Genomic DNA, 18,448 nt, shown 5'->3' on the forward strand with positions numbered 1-18,448 from the left:
CAGGTAACACAGATGCCTGTGGATTGGGGATAATAATGGGTTCAGACGCCTGACAGAACATGGGGCTAATCTCTGGAACTCCAGTGTCCGACCACATAAATAATAGAGAATGCAAACGTTTACTGCAGTTTCATTTATCACTGGAGATGGATCGTGGAGGCGCCTGTGCTCATTTCTCTGCATTGGAAACCACTCACTACTGATTTTCTGTGCGGTGCTTTCCCTGTGTAGCACACATTTCCCCATGCAGGGCTGTTGGTCAAGCACACCTTGATGTGAATGTGGCTCTTGCTGATCTCTCTGTGTTGCCTCCCTGTGGCAGGGCAATCGGAGCAAACCCCCTGTACTGCGACTGTCGCCTGCGCTGGCTGTCTGACTGGGTGAAGACTGGCTACAAAGAGCCAGGGATCGCACGTTGCACAGGGCCGACTGGCATGGAGGGCAAACTGCTTCTCACCACGCCAGCCAAGAAGTTTGAGTGCCAGGGTAAGAGTCCCAATTACCGTATCTGACTGGCCAAGGGAGAGTTCAGGGGGGATCCTAAAAGATCCCACATTGAATGGTAATTAATTAAAAAAAAACATACAAATACATATTGGGAGAAGGACGATTAGCTGAGGAAAAATACCAAGACTATTAATCTATAGAGATTGCTTGGTAAGACATCTATGAGGTTGGTACCATATTAAGATAAGGGTCTTACGAGGGTGTACGAAAAAGAGAACATTGCTCTAAGTTTATCTAAATTGTAGTATTTTAAATAAGTTTTAGTACACTATAAACGATAGAAGCAATGTTCTGTTCATTATGGTGATGCAGTATTATGAAATACCTTGTTCACTTTGTGTTTCAGCTGTAAATACATTTTGTAAAAACCATGAAGCCTCCCTCTGTGTACCTGCGAGGTAGTTAAACAGGGTTCTTTTGAAAAAGTAGGATACCAAGGAAGATATTCACTGACCTAGATTGGAGCCCTTTCCTGGGACAATGTTGCTCTCTGGTGGCGAATGATATAAAGTGCATCTCTGAGATATTAAAGTCTTTATGTTCCCGTGTTATGAACCCTGAGTTTGAATTTTCGGGCTGTCTGCAGGTCTGATAGACCCTGCTGTCCTGGCCAAGTGCAGTCCCTGTACCTCGAACCCGTGCCGTAACGAGGGCACCTGCCAGAGCGACCCCGTGGAGGTTTACAAGTGTACCTGCGCACCAGGATTCAAGGTAGGCTCCTTCAACACCCTCAGTCTCGCAGACGCAATACAAACGCACACATGCACTACATCTGCTCTGTTTCGTGTCTGCAGGGGAAGGACTGTGAGACGACCCTAAACGCCTGCATCAGCAACCCCTGCGCCAATGAGGGAATCTGTCAGCCCAGCCCGGGGGAGAGCGGAGGATACACGTAAGAGAGAGGGTGTGGGGATGAAAACAATATGAGGAATGAGGGAGGGATGGCTTTTTGTTAAACAGAATAGATGAACACGAATTAAACTGGATCAGATAAGTTGACATACAAACAGATGACTATACGGCAATTGTAATAAATAATCTAGTAGTAGGAGTAGGAGCTAGTGGAGTTGCTCATCCCTGAGCATTTTGATATGCGTCATTTTCCAGTGTCGGTGTACGTGCTTGACTGAGGAGTTTCTTTGGTGTTTAACTGATATACCGAGTCTCTCTCTCCCGTGCAGCTGCACCTGTCCGCAGGGGTTCAAGGGGCCAGCCTGTGAGGTGAATCTCGACGACTGCGAGGACAACGACTGTGAAACCGGAGCCACCTGCGTGGACGGAGTCAACAACTACACCTGCCTGTGCCCCCCTTACCACACTGGTATGCCAGTTACAGACCTTACTGCACCAGTGCCCTGGCACTCACTCGTTTACACAGCCGTGCATAGGATTCGACTTCAATCACAAAAAAGTATTATATATCCAAAGTACTTTAAAATGTTACAGTGTCCAAAATACTGCATTATACTGTCATTTATAGATTCTATGTTATAAAGTTGGCCCCAAGTCATAACATTAGGGTTTTGTACATTGATTCAACTCACCACAGAGTGACCTGCTGACCCTGATTGTCGTGGGTCTCCTCTGCTTCTCCAGGTGACCTGTGTGAGGAGTTGGAAGATGTCTGCTTTTCTGGAAGGAATCCGTGTCAGCAAGGCTCTAAGTGTGTGGTCACTGCCTCGGGACCCAAGTGAGTAAAAACATTCCCACACCTGCGATTCTTCTCTGTCTCGCTGTCCCACCCCTAACTGTGCCTGTTTTTCTGTCAGGTGTGAGTGTGCGCCTGGCTTTGTGGGTGACGACTGCAGTGTGAACTATGATGACTGCGTGCACCATCGCTGTCAGAACATGGCTAGATGTATCGATGAGCTCAATGGCTACACCTGCCTCTGTGCTGAGGGCTACAGGTAAGCACCAGCGTTGCACACTGGGGACATTACGGAAAGTGAAAACTAAAGCTACCACATTAAACAACATTATCAAGACATGAGATCAGACTTCTTAGATTTACATGTATGGATGGCGATTATCATTCAGTACATAGATACAGGGGACCCAGTGTACTCCATATGCTCAGCATATGCAGACTTTTCCTTGATCTCTTCCCTGCTTCACAGTTCCTCATTGTTTTCCTCGTCTCTCTCTCTCGATGCAGCGGCCAGCTCTGTGAGTTTCCCTCACGCTCCCCCATTTCCTCCTCTCCCTGTGAACTGGTTGAATGTCAGAACAGCGCCCCCTGTGTAGAGCGGGGAGGGCGTGCTCTGTGCCAGTGTCTGCCAGGCTTTGGGGGACCACGCTGTGAGAAGCTGGTGAGCGTTAACTTCGTGGACCGAGACTCTTATCTGCAGCTGAGTGACCTGAAGAACTGGCCCCACGCTAACATCACTCTGCAGGTAACCATCTTCATCCCTTCAGTCAAGAATCTGGTCATTTATGCCTTTTATTTAGTTACTGCACATACTATAAAAAGGTCAGATCTCGCTCTCTATAACCATGTATATGTATATATAGATGGGCTTCAGTGAGTTACAGGAAAATAAGCTCTATGGTTTATGTGACGTCATAAACTATGAGACCGTTAGGTCGAGTTTATAAACTGTCACAGAAACCCGAGTTATTTTCCTTTACTCACTGAAGCCCATCTATTATTTTTTTATAATACATGGATATTATCTGTGATAAATAAAAAGACAATAAAAGGGTGTTAAGGTTCACATTGCAAGTGAATTTAATGAATAATAATCACGTAAATTAAGTCAATATTAAAGTATCTTAAATATCATTTGCTTTTTGATAATTCCGGAACAGTGAATTAAACTGGGTAGATATTGAAGTGCAAAAAAGAAGGTATTTAAGGAAAAGGTGTTTCAATGGGGTATGCTTTTTATTAAATTTTTAATCGCTGGCAGATTATATATATAATTTTTTATATGACTGTATGTGATGGCTGTAACTCAGTGACTGGGCATATATCAATATCAGTTGACCTAAATATGAATATAAACCTTTCAAGATATTTCCGTTTTCACACATATACTTACAGCACTGACTTAAAGCTGCAGACATTTTGTGTCAAATCATTGGCTGAAGCACGGTCCACCAGCCACGAAAAAAAAAACATTAGGAAACCCCAACAGCAATAACCTTACTATTGTCTTCTTGAGAAAACTCGGCTTTCACTTGCAGAAATACATCAGTTTCAAATTCTAATTGTTTGGGGGGTTATTTAGATATTTATTTCATTCTGTATATCTCACCCCTGACTCTCTGGTCTCTCCCCCAGGTCTCCACAGCAGAGGACAATGGCATCCTGCTCTATAACGGGGACAATGACCATATCGCTGTGGAGCTCTACCAGGGTCATGTCAGGGTCAGTTATGACCCGGGCAGCCAACCCAGCCACGCCATCTACAGGTCTGTTAGGTGTACTGCGCGCATACTGCATTACCTCAATTATCACAGGCCCCTCTTATTCATTCACTCACACAAACTGCTTCTCCGCAGCACTGAAACAATTAACGATGGACAGTTCCACACAGTGGAGCTGGTGACCTTTGACCAGATGGTGAACCTGTCGATTGACGGAGGAGCCCCGATGACCATGGACAGTTTCGGAAAGCTACACCCCCTGAATGGAGAGGCACCGCTATACGTGGGGGGTAGGGGGCCTCTGCAGATACCTCCTTCTACCGCAGGCACTCTTTATTACACTTCTGTCATTCACACCCAGCCGCTCTGTTCACGCTTCATCACCACTTGCATGATTTCAAAGACACTGTATTTGCTAGTAGTGACATATATCTTTGAAACTGTGTTCTTTAAACAGTATTTTGTATAAACTGTTCTAAAAAAAAAATACATTTCAGTTCTGAAAGGTTTTAAATGTAGGTCGATTTACATCCCCTCTCAGTGGAATATTTTATATAGAATTTCCGCTAGGCCCATCCTAACAGATACAGTCTCTTGTACAGATTTACTTGAAATTTATATATTTTTTATGCACAGGTATGTTACACTGGTGTACACACACCTGGTATATTTCAGTTATTACCAAAACATTTTGAAGATAACATTGGGAGTGTATAGTGGGTTTGCTCCATTTTCTTTGTGTGGTATGGAACTTCACAGCATCGACTATCAGTGGTTACATTGTATTTTTCTGCGGCATGTGTTTTTTTTGCACGTTTTTTTTTACTGTCCCCTCAAGGTCCATTACTCCCCCTGCTTGTGTTAATGTTCCCACTCCTGGTGTCTGCTCCCTTCTCACAGCCTCTCTCTCCCCATCAGGAATGCCGGTCGATGTGAACGCTGCTGCCTTCCGGCTCTGGCAGATCCAGAACGGCTCCAGCTTCCACGGCTGCATCCAGAACCTGTACATCAACAACGAGCTGCAGGACTTCACCAAGACCCAGATGAAGCCGGGCGTGGTGCCAGGCTGCGAGCCCTGCCGCAAGATCTACTGCCTTCACGGCATCTGCCAGCCCAACGGTGACACGGGACCCGTGTGCCACTGCCAGCCGGGCTGGAGTGGAGTGCACTGTGACCAGCCTGCCAGCAACCCCTGCCTGGGCAACAAGTGAGTAACACAGCGAGGGGTAGAGAGGGTGTGTGAGGGAAAAGAGTTACACTGCAGGGAAAGTGCAATGCATTGCTATGAGCAACAGCCAATTATACTGCAGCACAACCCCACTGCAGTTACACTGTGACTGTCATCTTACATCACCACAGAACTCAAACAAAACTGCGGTGAAACTGCAGTCACGGTGTAGTTAAACTTAAGGGACAGTATCTAAATAATTGTACCATTTTACTGTATCAGTGTATGCTTGTAGGTTCTTGCTATCCCTCAAGGTTTGTGTCTTTGTGTACAGGTGTGTTCATGGCACCTGCGTGCCACTCGACATGCTGTCCTATCGCTGTGAGTGCAAGGAGGGCTATCGCGGTGCCCTATGTAACCAGCAGGTGGAGCTCTTTAACCCCTGCAATAAACTGCAATGTAAACACGGGGACTGCCAGATCTCAGATTCTGGGGAGGCCTACTGTCACTGTGACAGCGGCTACAGTGGGGAAGTTTGTGACACAGGTGAGGGCACGCCTCAATTTGAATGTATTAAAAAATGATTGATTTTTTATAAATTCAATTGTTGGGGGGGGGGGCAGGTGGGGAGGGGGGGAAAGAGTGATTGATTGAATCAGATGAAACAACTAAAAGTTTTACAATCTCTTTACAATCTTGCATCAGGAAAGGTGTGATTTCTGTGCATGTTTTCTCCATGTAGAGTCAGAATGCCGAGGGGAGCCAGTGAGGGATTACTACCAGGTGCAGCGCGGCTATGCCATCTGCCAGACCACACGCATGGTGGCGTGGGTAGAGTGCAGCGGGGCGTGTGAGACGGGTGCCTGCTGCAGCAGCCAGCGCATGAAGCGCAGGAAATACACCTTCGAGTGCAGCGACGGGACCTCCTTCACAGAGGAAGTGGAGAAGACCATCAAGTGCGGCTGCACAGAGTGCATGTAGTGTAGCCTGAGGAGCCAGAAAGTTTATATATATATATATATATATATATATATATATATATATATATATATATATATATATATATATATATATATATATATATAATAAAATGGACAGCAATGTTTGTAAAATAGGGACATTACCTCCCTTCCTGGGGAGTTTGAAACAAGAAAACTAAACAAAAACACACACAAAAAAAAAAAACACACAAAAAAAACCATTGCGTCTACAACATTTTATATAGAGTCATGGGAAAATGCAAGTATCGATGTGTTTCATTCAGAAAGACTATCCTACTGTTACACATACACAGTCTAGTCCTCTTACCCCTTTAGCCCATAAATTGGCCTCTGAGGGGATGACAAGGTGATACAAAAATATAAAGTATAAAAAAATAGCATCCAAACTTTTTCCAGGTACAAATCGAAAGCACAGCTGTTTTTTGAACCATTGAGATTGACCTCCTAGCCCAGAGTTTTTTGGAAGTTCAGAAACATGGCTGCCCTACAGTGTAGGGGCTACATTCAGAGCATGACCAGCAGGAGCACTGAAGCACGAGCAGAAAATCAACAAGTATTTAACACAGAGCAAGGTGGATCTAAGAGACAAAGAGTGTAGTTTAACGTGGGGTTCTCCAAGGATTTACATGCAAACATACATACACACATACAGAGCGGATGAATTATTGTATTAAGCTGCCCTTTAGGTGCTTCACAACAAAAAGACTCTGTACTCCTGTCTGCTTTTTCCCAGGTTGGCTCTGGCCGAGCGCTTCACTGAACGAGTCGCATAGCAAGTGCATTATTTCATTAAGTCAAGCCCTCTCCTCAATCTGAGTGTAACTGGATCTTTGCCTGCAGTATTACTTGTGCAAACTATTGCCTGTGTGGAAGATTTTACAGATGAATATGTAGAGCTTTTTTTTTTTTTCTAAAACAAAAAAAAAGGTGCAGAATATTTGTTTTTATGATTTGTTTTTGGTTTATTTTGTATTATTATTATTTTTTTTTTTTTAAGGTAACCTAACTCCTTTAGTCCTCTCTTTATCCAAAAATGCCTAACAGATTCTAATATATATATATATATATATATATATATATATAATTTGTATTTCAGTTTGGTATAGTATTTTTATATGTTAAGAGTAAATCAGTGTTTTCTGGAAGCTTCTGTAGAAACAGCAATCTCACATTGGATTGGTTCCCTAGGTGTTTTTGTTCGTTCATTTGTTTTCTCCACTCACTCGAACAAGCCGGTTTGTGATTGGTAAGCCAGTGGTTGGCCTGGATCTAAAGGAGGCAGTATTGTTCTAGGAAAAATGTTTAATATTGTATATGTTGTCTTCCATGTGAATATTACATCGAATTCATTCGAAGGTTTCTGCGTCTTTTTTTTAATTAAAGGCGTTTCCGCATTTAGAGAAAGAAATAAATCAATTTCTGGGAGTGCAAAAAAATAGTTGGAAAGCAAGAACTATAATTGGAGCCATGTAGCAATACCATATAATAGAAATAAATGATGAAGATGGGTTTGGTATGTGATGACTATACTTCCTTCAGATAAGTAACACTGGATGCATTTACTGCCTTGTGCCCAGGTATGGCTCTAAGAAAACACATGAAGGTGCTCCCTGGAGTATGGGCAGAGTGGTTCGAAAGTCACAAGCACAGTCCACCAATGTGCCACATTTTCGTGCATCCTCAGGGTGACATTACCCATGGCAGAATGACAAAACTAACCAGATCATGTCTGATAAGTTCCATCCCTCTGCAATGCATCCTTTTTCTGAAGCATTTCCATGATCTGGCTAAGTGACTTTTGAAGCACGAGAGAGAGAATGAATGAATGAATAAATACTGATTTATGTATAGCTGGAAAAAAGTAAAAAAATCATTGAACATATCAATAAATAAATAAACCCAAGACCACTAATAATCATTCCAAGTAATATTTAATGAGATTTTGTCAAAATAAGCACATTGGAGAAATAATAAAAAAAAAAAAAAAGCATCAACAGGGAATAATGTATAAAGTATAAAATAGCTTGGGAGTGAGAGAGCGTGTGAGGGATGGCTTACACTCACACACCTGCACTACATCTATACAGCAGCTACACCCCACTAATCACACATGCATTAAAACAAAACAAAGCCAGAATTGCATAAGAAACTCTTACGTTAAAATTACGACATGTGAGTTTCATTCAAGTTTAAACAGTCCCAATATCATTTAGCAACAGAAGTCTTGAAAAACAAAACAAAGCAGCAAAAATCACAGAGCCACTCTCATTCATACAGCATGTGTGTAAATGTGTGTTGAAATGAGTATAGGAGAATGTGCGTTTTTATGAAATATACATGTCAGAACATGAGAAAAATAATCCAGAGCACAGTTAAATGTATTTGTTTCTTTAAAACCACCTGGGGGACCTGTAATTCCCTGAATAGATGTGACAAGGAGGCAGATCAACAAACATGAGGGCTTATCCATCCTGAAGGACAGAATACACAAATATAGACAGTTTGTTAGTAAAACGCACTGACGCTGCTCTCCCTCCTCCCTCACGCTGCACCATTTTCAGAAAATGAGTATGTACAGCAAGACCTAGGAAACATATACCCTTTAATAAATGCAGTTTTAAGACTGCTGGCACTTCTGTTAGTCTTCGTACACAATCAAAATTGCTAAAGATTTAATAAATTCAAGTAAATTAATTGTTTTTATTTCCTTTAATTGTATGTATTTGTTCATTATTCAAGTATGTTGTTTTTTCTTACATAGACAAAAGAATAATAATAATGCAACATAATATTTTTCTCTGAGTGCAATTTATTAAAGGAAATATATAGTCTTATACATATTATACTTAATCACATGAAAGATATAAGAACATCCATTCTCTGAACTTTTTCCCCCCAGTTGACTGCAACACAGTATTCTGAAACTACACATCAGAACAGTAGGGTCCAAAATCTCAAAAAACTATTCTAAGAAACAGTCAGTGTGTGTAACAGTGAAAACACAGTAAACATGATTCTTCCATTATAGGCAGCTTGTACCATTTTTCAACCCTTTCAGTTATAAGAATATTTCTGCCTGAACGTATCCCACAAATCCTGCTCTACAGCTGATCTGCCCATACTAAGATAGTAAAATATAGCTCTGCCAAACATTTCATTTGAATAGTACTTTATTATAATTTAACAATAAGGGGCCTGTTGGATTTTTGGCATATCTAGTACACTATTTCAAATATATAGTTAGACTGTATCCCTGAATACACTTCTGTGTCACTGCAGTGAGAGATGTGTGCAGCTGAGGAGATAGTATTAACAGTGTGAGTAACTGTTTGAATATGAAGGAGTATTGCACTTGGTAAAGGCAGGGCCTCATTCTCATAGATCCATCATGGCTGAGTCAGTTATCTTTTCTATTAAATCTATTTCCCACTACTTTATTCTCCACTTCCTGTTACTACATAGTTACGTCACATATTTGACAGTGTGACCCCGTTAAGAGAAAACTATACGGGAAGACGAAATACAAATCACAAGAAGTCTAAATATGTTACAGGAAGCTACAGCTCTGAATTCTAACTTGCTCATTAAATCGTATGTCTATTAGAATACACAGGACACAGGTCAACTCCAAAGATATATAAAAGTGAATGTATTTATGATTTCTTTCAGAATACAATGCCTTCCATTTCTCTCTATATACATTTATACATTAAGAGCTACATGTAAGAGGAGTAATTTATGGCAGTTCACATTAACTGGAGTATTTTCAAACTTTACAGTAACTTTTACAAATCCTCTTCATGCACTAACTGCAAGGCAGTTAGTATCCTGTTCCAGACAGAACTTGAGTTGGAATTTAAATTAACAAAAAATGAAGTGTGCTTTCAGGGTAGTCTTTTTTTCCAGGGGGAAAATATTCACAATGAACAAAAAATAATGGCTTGTGTTTTCAGAAGAAGAAAGTTTTAGGAGGAATTGTGCTTACACTTCCTGGAGATACGTATAATGCAACAGTGTATTGGAGAGGAGCTGTAACCGGTACCAAGCTGTACTTAACTGGAAGATATCCCACAAACACCAATACAAAACTAAAGCATTGTACGGTTATCCACTTCTGTAGACATCACCAGGCAAAAGCCCATTATAGCAGTACATGAAACTACGAATCAACACAAATGACTATTTTACAAATGAGGCTTCAGGCCTGTCTTTAGCTGCAAACTGCTATAATCCTAAATGTGAGGATCAAACATTAGTGAATCTGTGAAGAGCTAGGTACCTTTCAAAACACACAGTAAAATATACAACATTTTCCAATCTAAAGCTAAACAGAACAATTAATCGTCACAACACCATTTGAACTGTAAAATACATGCTGAATAAAACATTGGCAAGATGATAGCCACAATAATTCTACTTATATTAAAGAAGAAACAGCTCATTCCATAGTGTGAGTTAACTGGACGGATAGGAAGCACAACATGTAACTCACTTGTCGTTATGCTTTGTGTTTAAATTAGGTAGATGTCAGCACAGTAATGCTTGTGATGCTCATGTAGTTCTGATAATGAATTGTATTGAACTTCTCTGGACAGCAACACCACGCATCGTAGTGCCGGGGTCTCCAGCATGTGCAAGAGAGACACTGTGTTTCTAGATTGATAAAGGCTGCACTGTTTAACTGAAGAAGTTTGAAGAAATTCTAGGCTCAGATTTCACTTCTCAAAACAATGCTTTCCAGGTCTCTATTTAACTGGGGGGTCATCCTGCATGGAGAGGAAGCAATTGGAAATGACTGCACAGGAAACCCCAAGATTAGCTGCTCAGTCCCATCGCTCATCAGCTGGAGAGAAGTGACAGGAACAGCAACTAAGTTATATAGAAATTCTGCATGGAGCCTTTTTTTTTTTTTTTCTTAATCTAACATCCCATACACCCCCCTCTTGTCCACAGAAAGTTTTACACTGTTATAACAGCTGAAGTTTTCTGATCCCAGTCCTCACCAAACCACAACTAGAATAGCCTAGCAAAGTTTACTATATTCCTAGTGCTTAAGAAAAAAGAAAAAAAATCTGTTAATGATAAAGTACCTCCCCTAAAGTACAACCAACCAAAAAAAAACTATTTCTCAAGTAATATTGCTTAAAGTAAATCAGCATTTTCTGAATCCTTTGGGTCCTGATGCACTAGATGATTTCAAAACATTAAGCTTAAGGCCTTGATACACAATCAGTTTTTAGGGCAATCAGTTTTGGTGCGCAGAACAGTTATTGGGCTAGGAGTTGCCATTCTGCTGCAGTAGCTGTAGAGGATCGGATGGTGACTTGATCACAAGCTAGGATAGTCAGGTACCCTCTATCTGCTCTCTGGTTGATGACCTTTGCCCACTTTGGCTGAACTTTCTTATTCGTTATTATGTACCAAACATTTAAATTAAATCTGTAATTTCTGAGTCAAGAGCTGTTGTGAAGTTGGAATAATAAAAAAAGGAACTAAATCATGAATTTACAGGAACCAATGGACTCCAGCAAAACTAATACCAATTTAGTCTTTTCAGTGCCTTTGAGGAGAGGTTCTCTCCTATTGTGCCAATGACAGAGGTCTGGTCAGGAATATACTGTTAATTATAGACTGTAAAAGTGTGTACCCTACACAGCAATAAGTGTAGTCTCTCTGGTAGCAATCTTGTGAAATATTATTTCAAATTGATTTAAAACACAGACGGGTTTAAAGGTAAAGTTGCCATTCTTACCGTGGCACAGTAGGAGAGGTAGCGCTCTACTTAGCTTGGCAGCGAAAAGGTTAAACAAAGCATCTGACTATTACATTATTATTAAAATAATTTAAAAAGAAAATCAACCAAATGCCAGTGAAAGCTGCCAGTCCAGCCCCCTTTTAACGGGAGCGCACATTTCCACCCTGAAGATACTGTAGATACACATTGTATATGTCTGTGTATGTGTGCACATCAGCTCGGCCTTTTAATTCATGACATGCTAAATTAAATTAACATACAATACAGTGTGCGGGAATGAGAATTCTGTACAGCCCTATAAATCTACGTAATGAAATATTTCTGAATATATGTACCAGTAGTTGCAAGGACAAAAATGAACATGCCTAATCAAGAATTAATCCCAACATTTGTGGGCTCTTTTGGGGCTTACAGTTGAAATTAATAATAATAATAATAATAATAATAATAATAATAATAATAATAATAATAATAGCAATTTTTTCTGATGGTCTTTGGAGTGGGTATCAGTGGCTCTTTGACACAGTAATAGACTATGTCAGACAAGGCTGGGGTTTGAACCGTGTATCACACACTAACACCATACTAACGCTGCACTTAGAAGTGCTCATACTGTACAGTCAACACAGCTGCATATAAACGTACTGGACCTTCAATTGCTTTTTTGCAGTGGTGGCTATTTATAGGCAGCTTTCACTGTTGTCATGACTCCCCGTTGACAATTTAATTGTGTTAATTTGACACTTAGATAACAAATGCTGTATGCTATGCAGAAAATTTAAATCGACCAAATACAGCACATGCAAAACTGTTAAAGCTTAACGGTCCTGGGTTCGAATCACAGGGGATTGGTTCAGACACCTCATTGCTCACATAGAAACAAAGCTAACGGAATTAGAATGCCTTACAATGAGACTATTATCACAACAACTACATTGTCATAAATAATCACAATTACAATAAAAAAAAGTTATTTTCACAAAACCCAAGAGTGATACATTGGGAGGCTATTAAACCACTAGGTTCACCTGTAAATATATTGAGGCAATTCAAACATAAATATAGAAAAGAAGTAGCTTTCTAGCTTGGGGTATAAAATGGCATGGTCCTTTAAAATCAATAAAAAAGACTAGCAGTCAGAGTAGAAGGATTCGGGTGGGACTAGCTTTCTATTACTGAAGCAGACTGTATGTGTGTGAAGACTGCCTCTCCTCCCGCTGGTGCACCAAGTATAAAAGCAAGCCTTTCATTGCACTCTGACTAGCTATACATCTTATAAACCACAATCAATAAGGCACTGCCCCCCTCACCTGATCTAACTCCTCGGCCCTTCTTTGATTGCAAGCCCAGTTTAACACCAGACTGGAGCTGTATTCTTCAGCAGCACCAGTCCTCCTTCCTCATGATACTGTCTGTCTGTCTGTCTCTCACACACACAACTCCTCCAACATGTATTGTACATACAGAGGTGCTGTATATTTGAATGGATAACTGTACCCTATTCAAATACATGCAACAGTAGCTCAAGTGATTCATCTTGTGATTCGGTATAACACCATTATGACACATTGCTGTTAACACTATAGCTCTCCCTTAACAACAGTCTATATTCATAGCATCAGTAAATATACCTTACTTCCATAGCAATGGTACTCATAGCAACCACTCTGACCTATACTGATGCGCTCACCTTTCACATCACAGAGGAAAACTTGGGTAGAAGCAGATTTTCTTCAGCTTTCTAAATATGAGCTTCAACAAATTCTAAACAGAAAAAAGACGCTAAAAACACCAAATATGCAGTACCTATAAACAGATTCCATTTTTCATATGTATTGCATCTCATACGTACAAATATGATACACTGTACGACAAAATGATGTGTTTAGTGAGTCGGGTAAAACAGACAACAAATACCCCTCCCCCAGTTCTGAATTTAGTCATGTGTCCCAATACATGGTGTGTATTATACAGTACATACTGCCCAAATAGTCAATACTTCTTTATCACACTTTCTCAGAAACGCACATTCCTTCCTGTAAATTGTTTACTGGTATTTTTTTTTTTTTTAATTTGGTTATAAAGGCTTGCTCAAGCTTATGGAGAGAGCTTTAACATCTTTAATACAAGTTTTACACTCAAAATGTATATTCACTTTACAATAGTTTTTACATGGCTACTTTTTTTCTATTTGTCTCCCAAAACACAACCCCATCTACATTATAACCACACCACCACCACCACCTCCACCATCCGCTTCCCAAAATGTTTATTTTAGTTGACGCTGGACCTTCTGTTACGTTTGGCCAGTGCAGGTTTGATGTCTTTCACCCTCTTTCTTGTCTGTAGCCCCAAACTGCCAGAAACTTCAAGCTTTCGCTGAGAACGAGTCAGCACCTGGTCCTGGGATGACACCACTGCTGCCTTGCTAAGTGGGGGAAAAGTGCTGGTCATAGCTCTTGTCTTGGGAGACTTGCTCTGGTCTTTTGCGTTACTGGGCTCATTGGGGTTAAATCGCATACCTCTCAGTGGAGCTTCTTTCCTCCTATCTGCTTCTTTGTAAGTTTTGGGTTCTTTTGTGTCAAGCCTTTTGCCTTTCTGTTTTGTTTCTGAAACGTTGGCAGCCACAGAAATTCTTTGAGGTTTTCGAGCTGCCACTGGTGTTTTCTTCAGCGGCTTCTTGTGCCTGTTTTTGCTGCACAGAGCAGATGGTCTGCTCTTGGTTCCCCTCTCCTCTGCAGCCACCTTTCTGGTCACAGGAGGGGCATCAACCTTGGTCCTGTTGCCATTTTTCTTTTCCTTCTCCTTGTTAGACTCCAGAGGTCTCCCCCTCTGTAGACCCCCTGATTTGGGGCCAGAGGTCAAGTTCGGAGACATTAGAGGGTTCATATGCATGTTCTTGTGGTCCATTCCAGAGGTCTCCTTTGTCTTTAGCTTGTGGTGCTGCACCTGCAGCTTCCCTCGGATGTTGGAGTACTTCCTAAGGATCCTGGCGCTTGCTGGGCTCTTAACCCCCTGAGGGGTCTTCTGATTCTTAACTACTTGCACCTTGGGAGCTATATGGTTACTGCTGGGTTTAGTGGAAATACGAGTGGCAGTGGATATTTCTTTTCTTAGCCTCTCTTTGCTACTGCCATTAGCACCTGTATGCTCACTGGCTCTGGCCCACAGCTTTTGGTTCTTTAAATTGTTCTTGGCTGGGGAGGCCATTGCAAACTTTTTTAGATGTTTCTTCAAGCGCTCGGCTTGTATGCTGGGGTAGACATCACGTGATGACCCTGCAGCACTGGAAGATGAGTTATGAAAACAAAGCTGAGTTTCAGATGGCAGGCGAGTGTTGATCTTTTTGACTATAACAAGAGACTTGGTTTCAGTCGTCTCCAGGAACCACTGACAAATGTTGGCAAGGTTGAAGGTCTTCATGAATAGCATCTGCACTGGAGAAAACCTCTGTTGATCCAGAGCTTTGGACCTTCTGACCCTGCGTTTGCTCTTCCATATCTCCTTGAGCCTGTCCGCTTTGTTTTTTGGTTTGGGTGCAGGCTGGCCTTCCTTCTCCAGCTGCACCCAGCCCTTGTGCACCTTCTCATACTTGGCATTTAGGTTGTTGATGAGGTCTTGGTTCTCCTCTTCTGTCAAAGCCTCCAAGAACTTGGGTGGGTCTTTCACAGAGAGGTCAACATTCATCAAGCCAAATGGATCAGACTGCAGACCGACATCATCCCTAGCTTGACACTGCTTGCTTATCCTCTTTCTTCCACCTACCATGGATACCTCAGGACACTCTAAGTTGTAAGACTTAAGGACTTGCTTCTTGTGCCTCATTAATGTCTTGGAGGTCATGGGTTTAATTGTTCCCCTCCCATCCATCCCATCAGGATGCATTTTGCTAAATCTCTCCAGAATATTGCCCATGGAGTCACCAGGTTTGCCTCCCACTAGTTTACTATTCAACAGAGGTGACACCCCCTCTTCCTCTGACAGGAGCACTCTCCTCCTCTCTGAATTAGCCTTCACCGTTATCCACAACCCTTCCTTTTTGCTGCAATGTTCGTTTTCAAAAGTAGAGACGCTTCCACCCACCCTGTCTTCATCGCTTTCAAGTTCCTTGGCCAACATAGATTTGTAATTCTGTCTAGTCCGCAAAACATTCTTCTCTTCTATCTCCTCATCAGAGCTGCTTTCAGAGCAGTCCTCAGGCCTGTTGTCTGGATCACCAATGCTCTCAAGTATGGTCTTGTGGAAGCAGTCAGCTGGGAAGCTCACTACATCGGTCTGTTTTAACTCCACTGATCTGCGGAAACGTTTGGCTCCAGGACTTTTAAACAGGGTGACTTGCAGCTCAGGAACCTGCAGAGGGCTGGTCTCTGATGTGGTTTCTCCCATATTGGATGGGGCCTCATCAGAAATTCCTGTCTGTTGCCGACTTCGCAGGAGCCTGTCTGAAGTGGCAAACACTTTCCGCTGCCGCTTTTTCATGCATGTATTTTCAGGAGTGCTCCTTCCATCATCTACCTCCAGTTCTTCATGCTTCACATCCATTTCCATTACATTGTCTGTTGATTCTTCCATTTCTTCATCCTTTGAACCGCAAGCAGAGATAAAACTTTCACTGCTCTGTTGCAGAACAATTTTATCTTTCACAAGATGTAAAACCTGCTGTTCTGAATCCTGCAGCTCCAGGGTCTCAACTATGGTTCCTATATCATTTCTTGTGTCCTCTACTTGTAGATTATCATCAGGAGTCATCATGGGAGATGTGGATCTTGATGTGGGTTGCAACTCACTGGCACAGGCGTTGACTGCATTTTCCAAGAGCACCTCTGATCCCAGCTCACTTCCTTCCATCACTGTTGCTGCTATTGAGATTTCTACTGGTTGCCCTGAATCCAATTCTTTCTCATCCTTTTGGCTATCGCTGGAAGGTTCTTCTTCAGACTGATCTGTCTGGATCACAGTTTCAGCACATATTTCATTAGTTAAAGGCAATGTTATCTGCTGCGGCTCTGTTTCCTTGCTTTGTTGCTTCACTAATGAAAGTAGAGCTTTTAAAGGTTGGGAGGTGCCATCTTTGGGCCGGGGTTGGTCGGTCTTACTGGTTTCAACAATTTGCGCAGCATCAAGGCCCACAGCATAAACATCTCCACCGATCTCCTTGACCAGTGTTTCTTTTGAGGGTGTATTCTGGCCAAGGGTCTCGCCACAGATGCCAGCAAAGGGTACGTCTGTTGGTGGGACACTGTCTGGCATGGCCAGCACCTGTTTGGGTGTTACCAAAGTAACAGATTCTGGCATCAGAGAGGGGCAGTTGCCCTTGCCATTGGCAGCAGATTTCCGGGCCAGTGTGCGGACAGTTTTCAGCTCCCAGTACTCTTCGCTGCACATGTGGCCTCTGGTGCTCTTTCTAGCAGTCCGCCGGGAGAAGATAGGTTTCTGTGGCACCAGCTCGCAATCAGTAATGGGCTTGCTGATGTAAACAATGTCACACTGGTTATCAAGGTCATTCACGATCTGGCACAGAGCAGAACTACGGGGCCTCAGGTACGGCCCCCTGATACTCTTTCGGGCTGTCTTAGGTGAAGTAGGGAAGCTTGAGCATCTGAAAGAAACGGTAGTCTTTGTTGCCCTTCTATCAGGGCTCAGGCTAAGCCACATATCTTTGGTATCACCTAAGGAGCCATTTTTGTCTGCATGATAGAGGTGATCATAAAGCTGACCAGTCCTTCCTAGTGAAGGATGGAGGCTTCCTGGTGCCAATGCCACTCCAATACTTTGGGAAGCTCCATTAAAGTTTGAATACAAAGGAGTTTCTGAGCTGCTCTGCAGATCATCTAAAGTGCCATCAGTGGGACAAGCGCCTGTAACCCTATTTGCTACATCTACTTTACTGACACAAATGGTGCCACAACTTGGGTTGCTTTTCACCTTGTCAGAGTGCACAATGTCCTCTCTTTCAGGTTCATTGCACTTCAATTCTTTAAGATCTCCAGAAACTAGAGTGAGGTGGTCTAGGTGGATGGAACTACATGGATAAGATGAAGCAAGAACTGTGTTTCCTTTTGAAGCTGTAGTCAGAGAGCCTTGTTCGATTGGGTTGTTTTGTGCACACGTAACATCTATGGAGTCATTAATGCTTCCCATGGTGGTTGGAATTTCAATGGATTTCTGAGAATCAGAAAAAGGGGCATTCAGGGAGCTGGTCCCTTGCTCAGTGCCATGGGCCACGGTTATTTGCAACTGGCAGACAGGGCTACAGTCTGTCTCTGCCATGGCGCCAGGGCTCACTTTCTGTGGAATTTGAGAAGGAGTGGAGAAAGCTACAGGCTTTACTTCATTCTGTAGGAACCCCAAGGCATCAACAATCTGCTTCTGGTGATGTGGGCACAGTTTGGCCATAAACTGCTCCAGAGAGGAAGGGGGCTTGTCATCTATTGCTTTGGCCTGGCTCAAGTCTTCAGAATCACTGGAAAAAAGGAAGAAGAAAAAAACATAAAACCCTGATTTTGAGCAAAGATGATACCAGCTGAAGATATATTCTAAACACAATTTTATAATTAAGGAGAAAGTGAAACTCTTTGAAAAGTCTTAATTGCAGCAGGGCTCTTGGCAACATAGTTTACAGGATCTGTGCCTTAGGTTTCTACACAT

The 18,448-nt window shown here is 42.1% G+C and overlaps 2 protein-coding genes across 5 annotated transcripts in view; one reads left to right on the forward strand and one right to left on the reverse strand.

Moving 5' to 3' along the window:
- LOC117414543 (slit homolog 1 protein-like) overlaps window positions 1–7,400 on the forward strand; it is an 84,354-nt gene extending 76,954 nt beyond the window's left edge. For 2 of the 4 annotated variants that reach the window (XM_034024313.3, XM_034024314.3), the window contains 12 exons: window positions 323–486; window positions 1,094–1,218; window positions 1,302–1,399; window positions 1,689–1,828; window positions 2,104–2,197; window positions 2,277–2,414; window positions 2,663–2,900; window positions 3,791–3,921; window positions 4,012–4,202; window positions 4,795–5,083; window positions 5,379–5,590; window positions 5,787–7,400. In XM_034024313.3, coding sequence (XP_033880204.3) covers window positions 323–486; window positions 1,094–1,218; window positions 1,302–1,399; window positions 1,689–1,828; window positions 2,104–2,197; window positions 2,277–2,414; window positions 2,663–2,900; window positions 3,791–3,921; window positions 4,012–4,202; window positions 4,795–5,083; window positions 5,379–5,590; window positions 5,787–6,025 — 2,059 coding nt within the window. In that variant the 3' untranslated portion in view covers window positions 6,026–7,400. The remainder of the gene's footprint in view (window positions 1–322; window positions 487–1,093; window positions 1,219–1,301; window positions 1,400–1,688; window positions 1,829–2,103; window positions 2,198–2,276; window positions 2,415–2,662; window positions 2,901–3,790; window positions 3,922–4,011; window positions 4,203–4,794; window positions 5,084–5,378; window positions 5,591–5,786) is intronic. The other 2 variants (XM_034024315.3, XM_034024316.3) reach the window with 1 other exon arrangement.
- A 559-nt stretch (window positions 7,401–7,959) lies between these two features.
- Window positions 7,960–18,448, reverse strand: part of LOC117414920 (ligand-dependent corepressor-like) — a 47,401-nt gene continuing 36,912 nt past the window's right edge. Inside the window, exon 7 of the mRNA XM_034024772.3 lies at window positions 7,960–18,263. Coding sequence (XP_033880663.1) covers window positions 14,075–18,263 — 4,189 coding nt within the window. The 3' untranslated portion in view covers window positions 7,960–14,074. The remainder of the gene's footprint in view (window positions 18,264–18,448) is intronic.

This window comes from Acipenser ruthenus, chromosome 7 (assembly GCF_902713425.1).
Source record: "Acipenser ruthenus chromosome 7, fAciRut3.2 maternal haplotype, whole genome shotgun sequence".
Lineage (NCBI taxonomy): Eukaryota > Metazoa > Chordata > Actinopteri > Acipenseriformes > Acipenseridae > Acipenser > Acipenser ruthenus.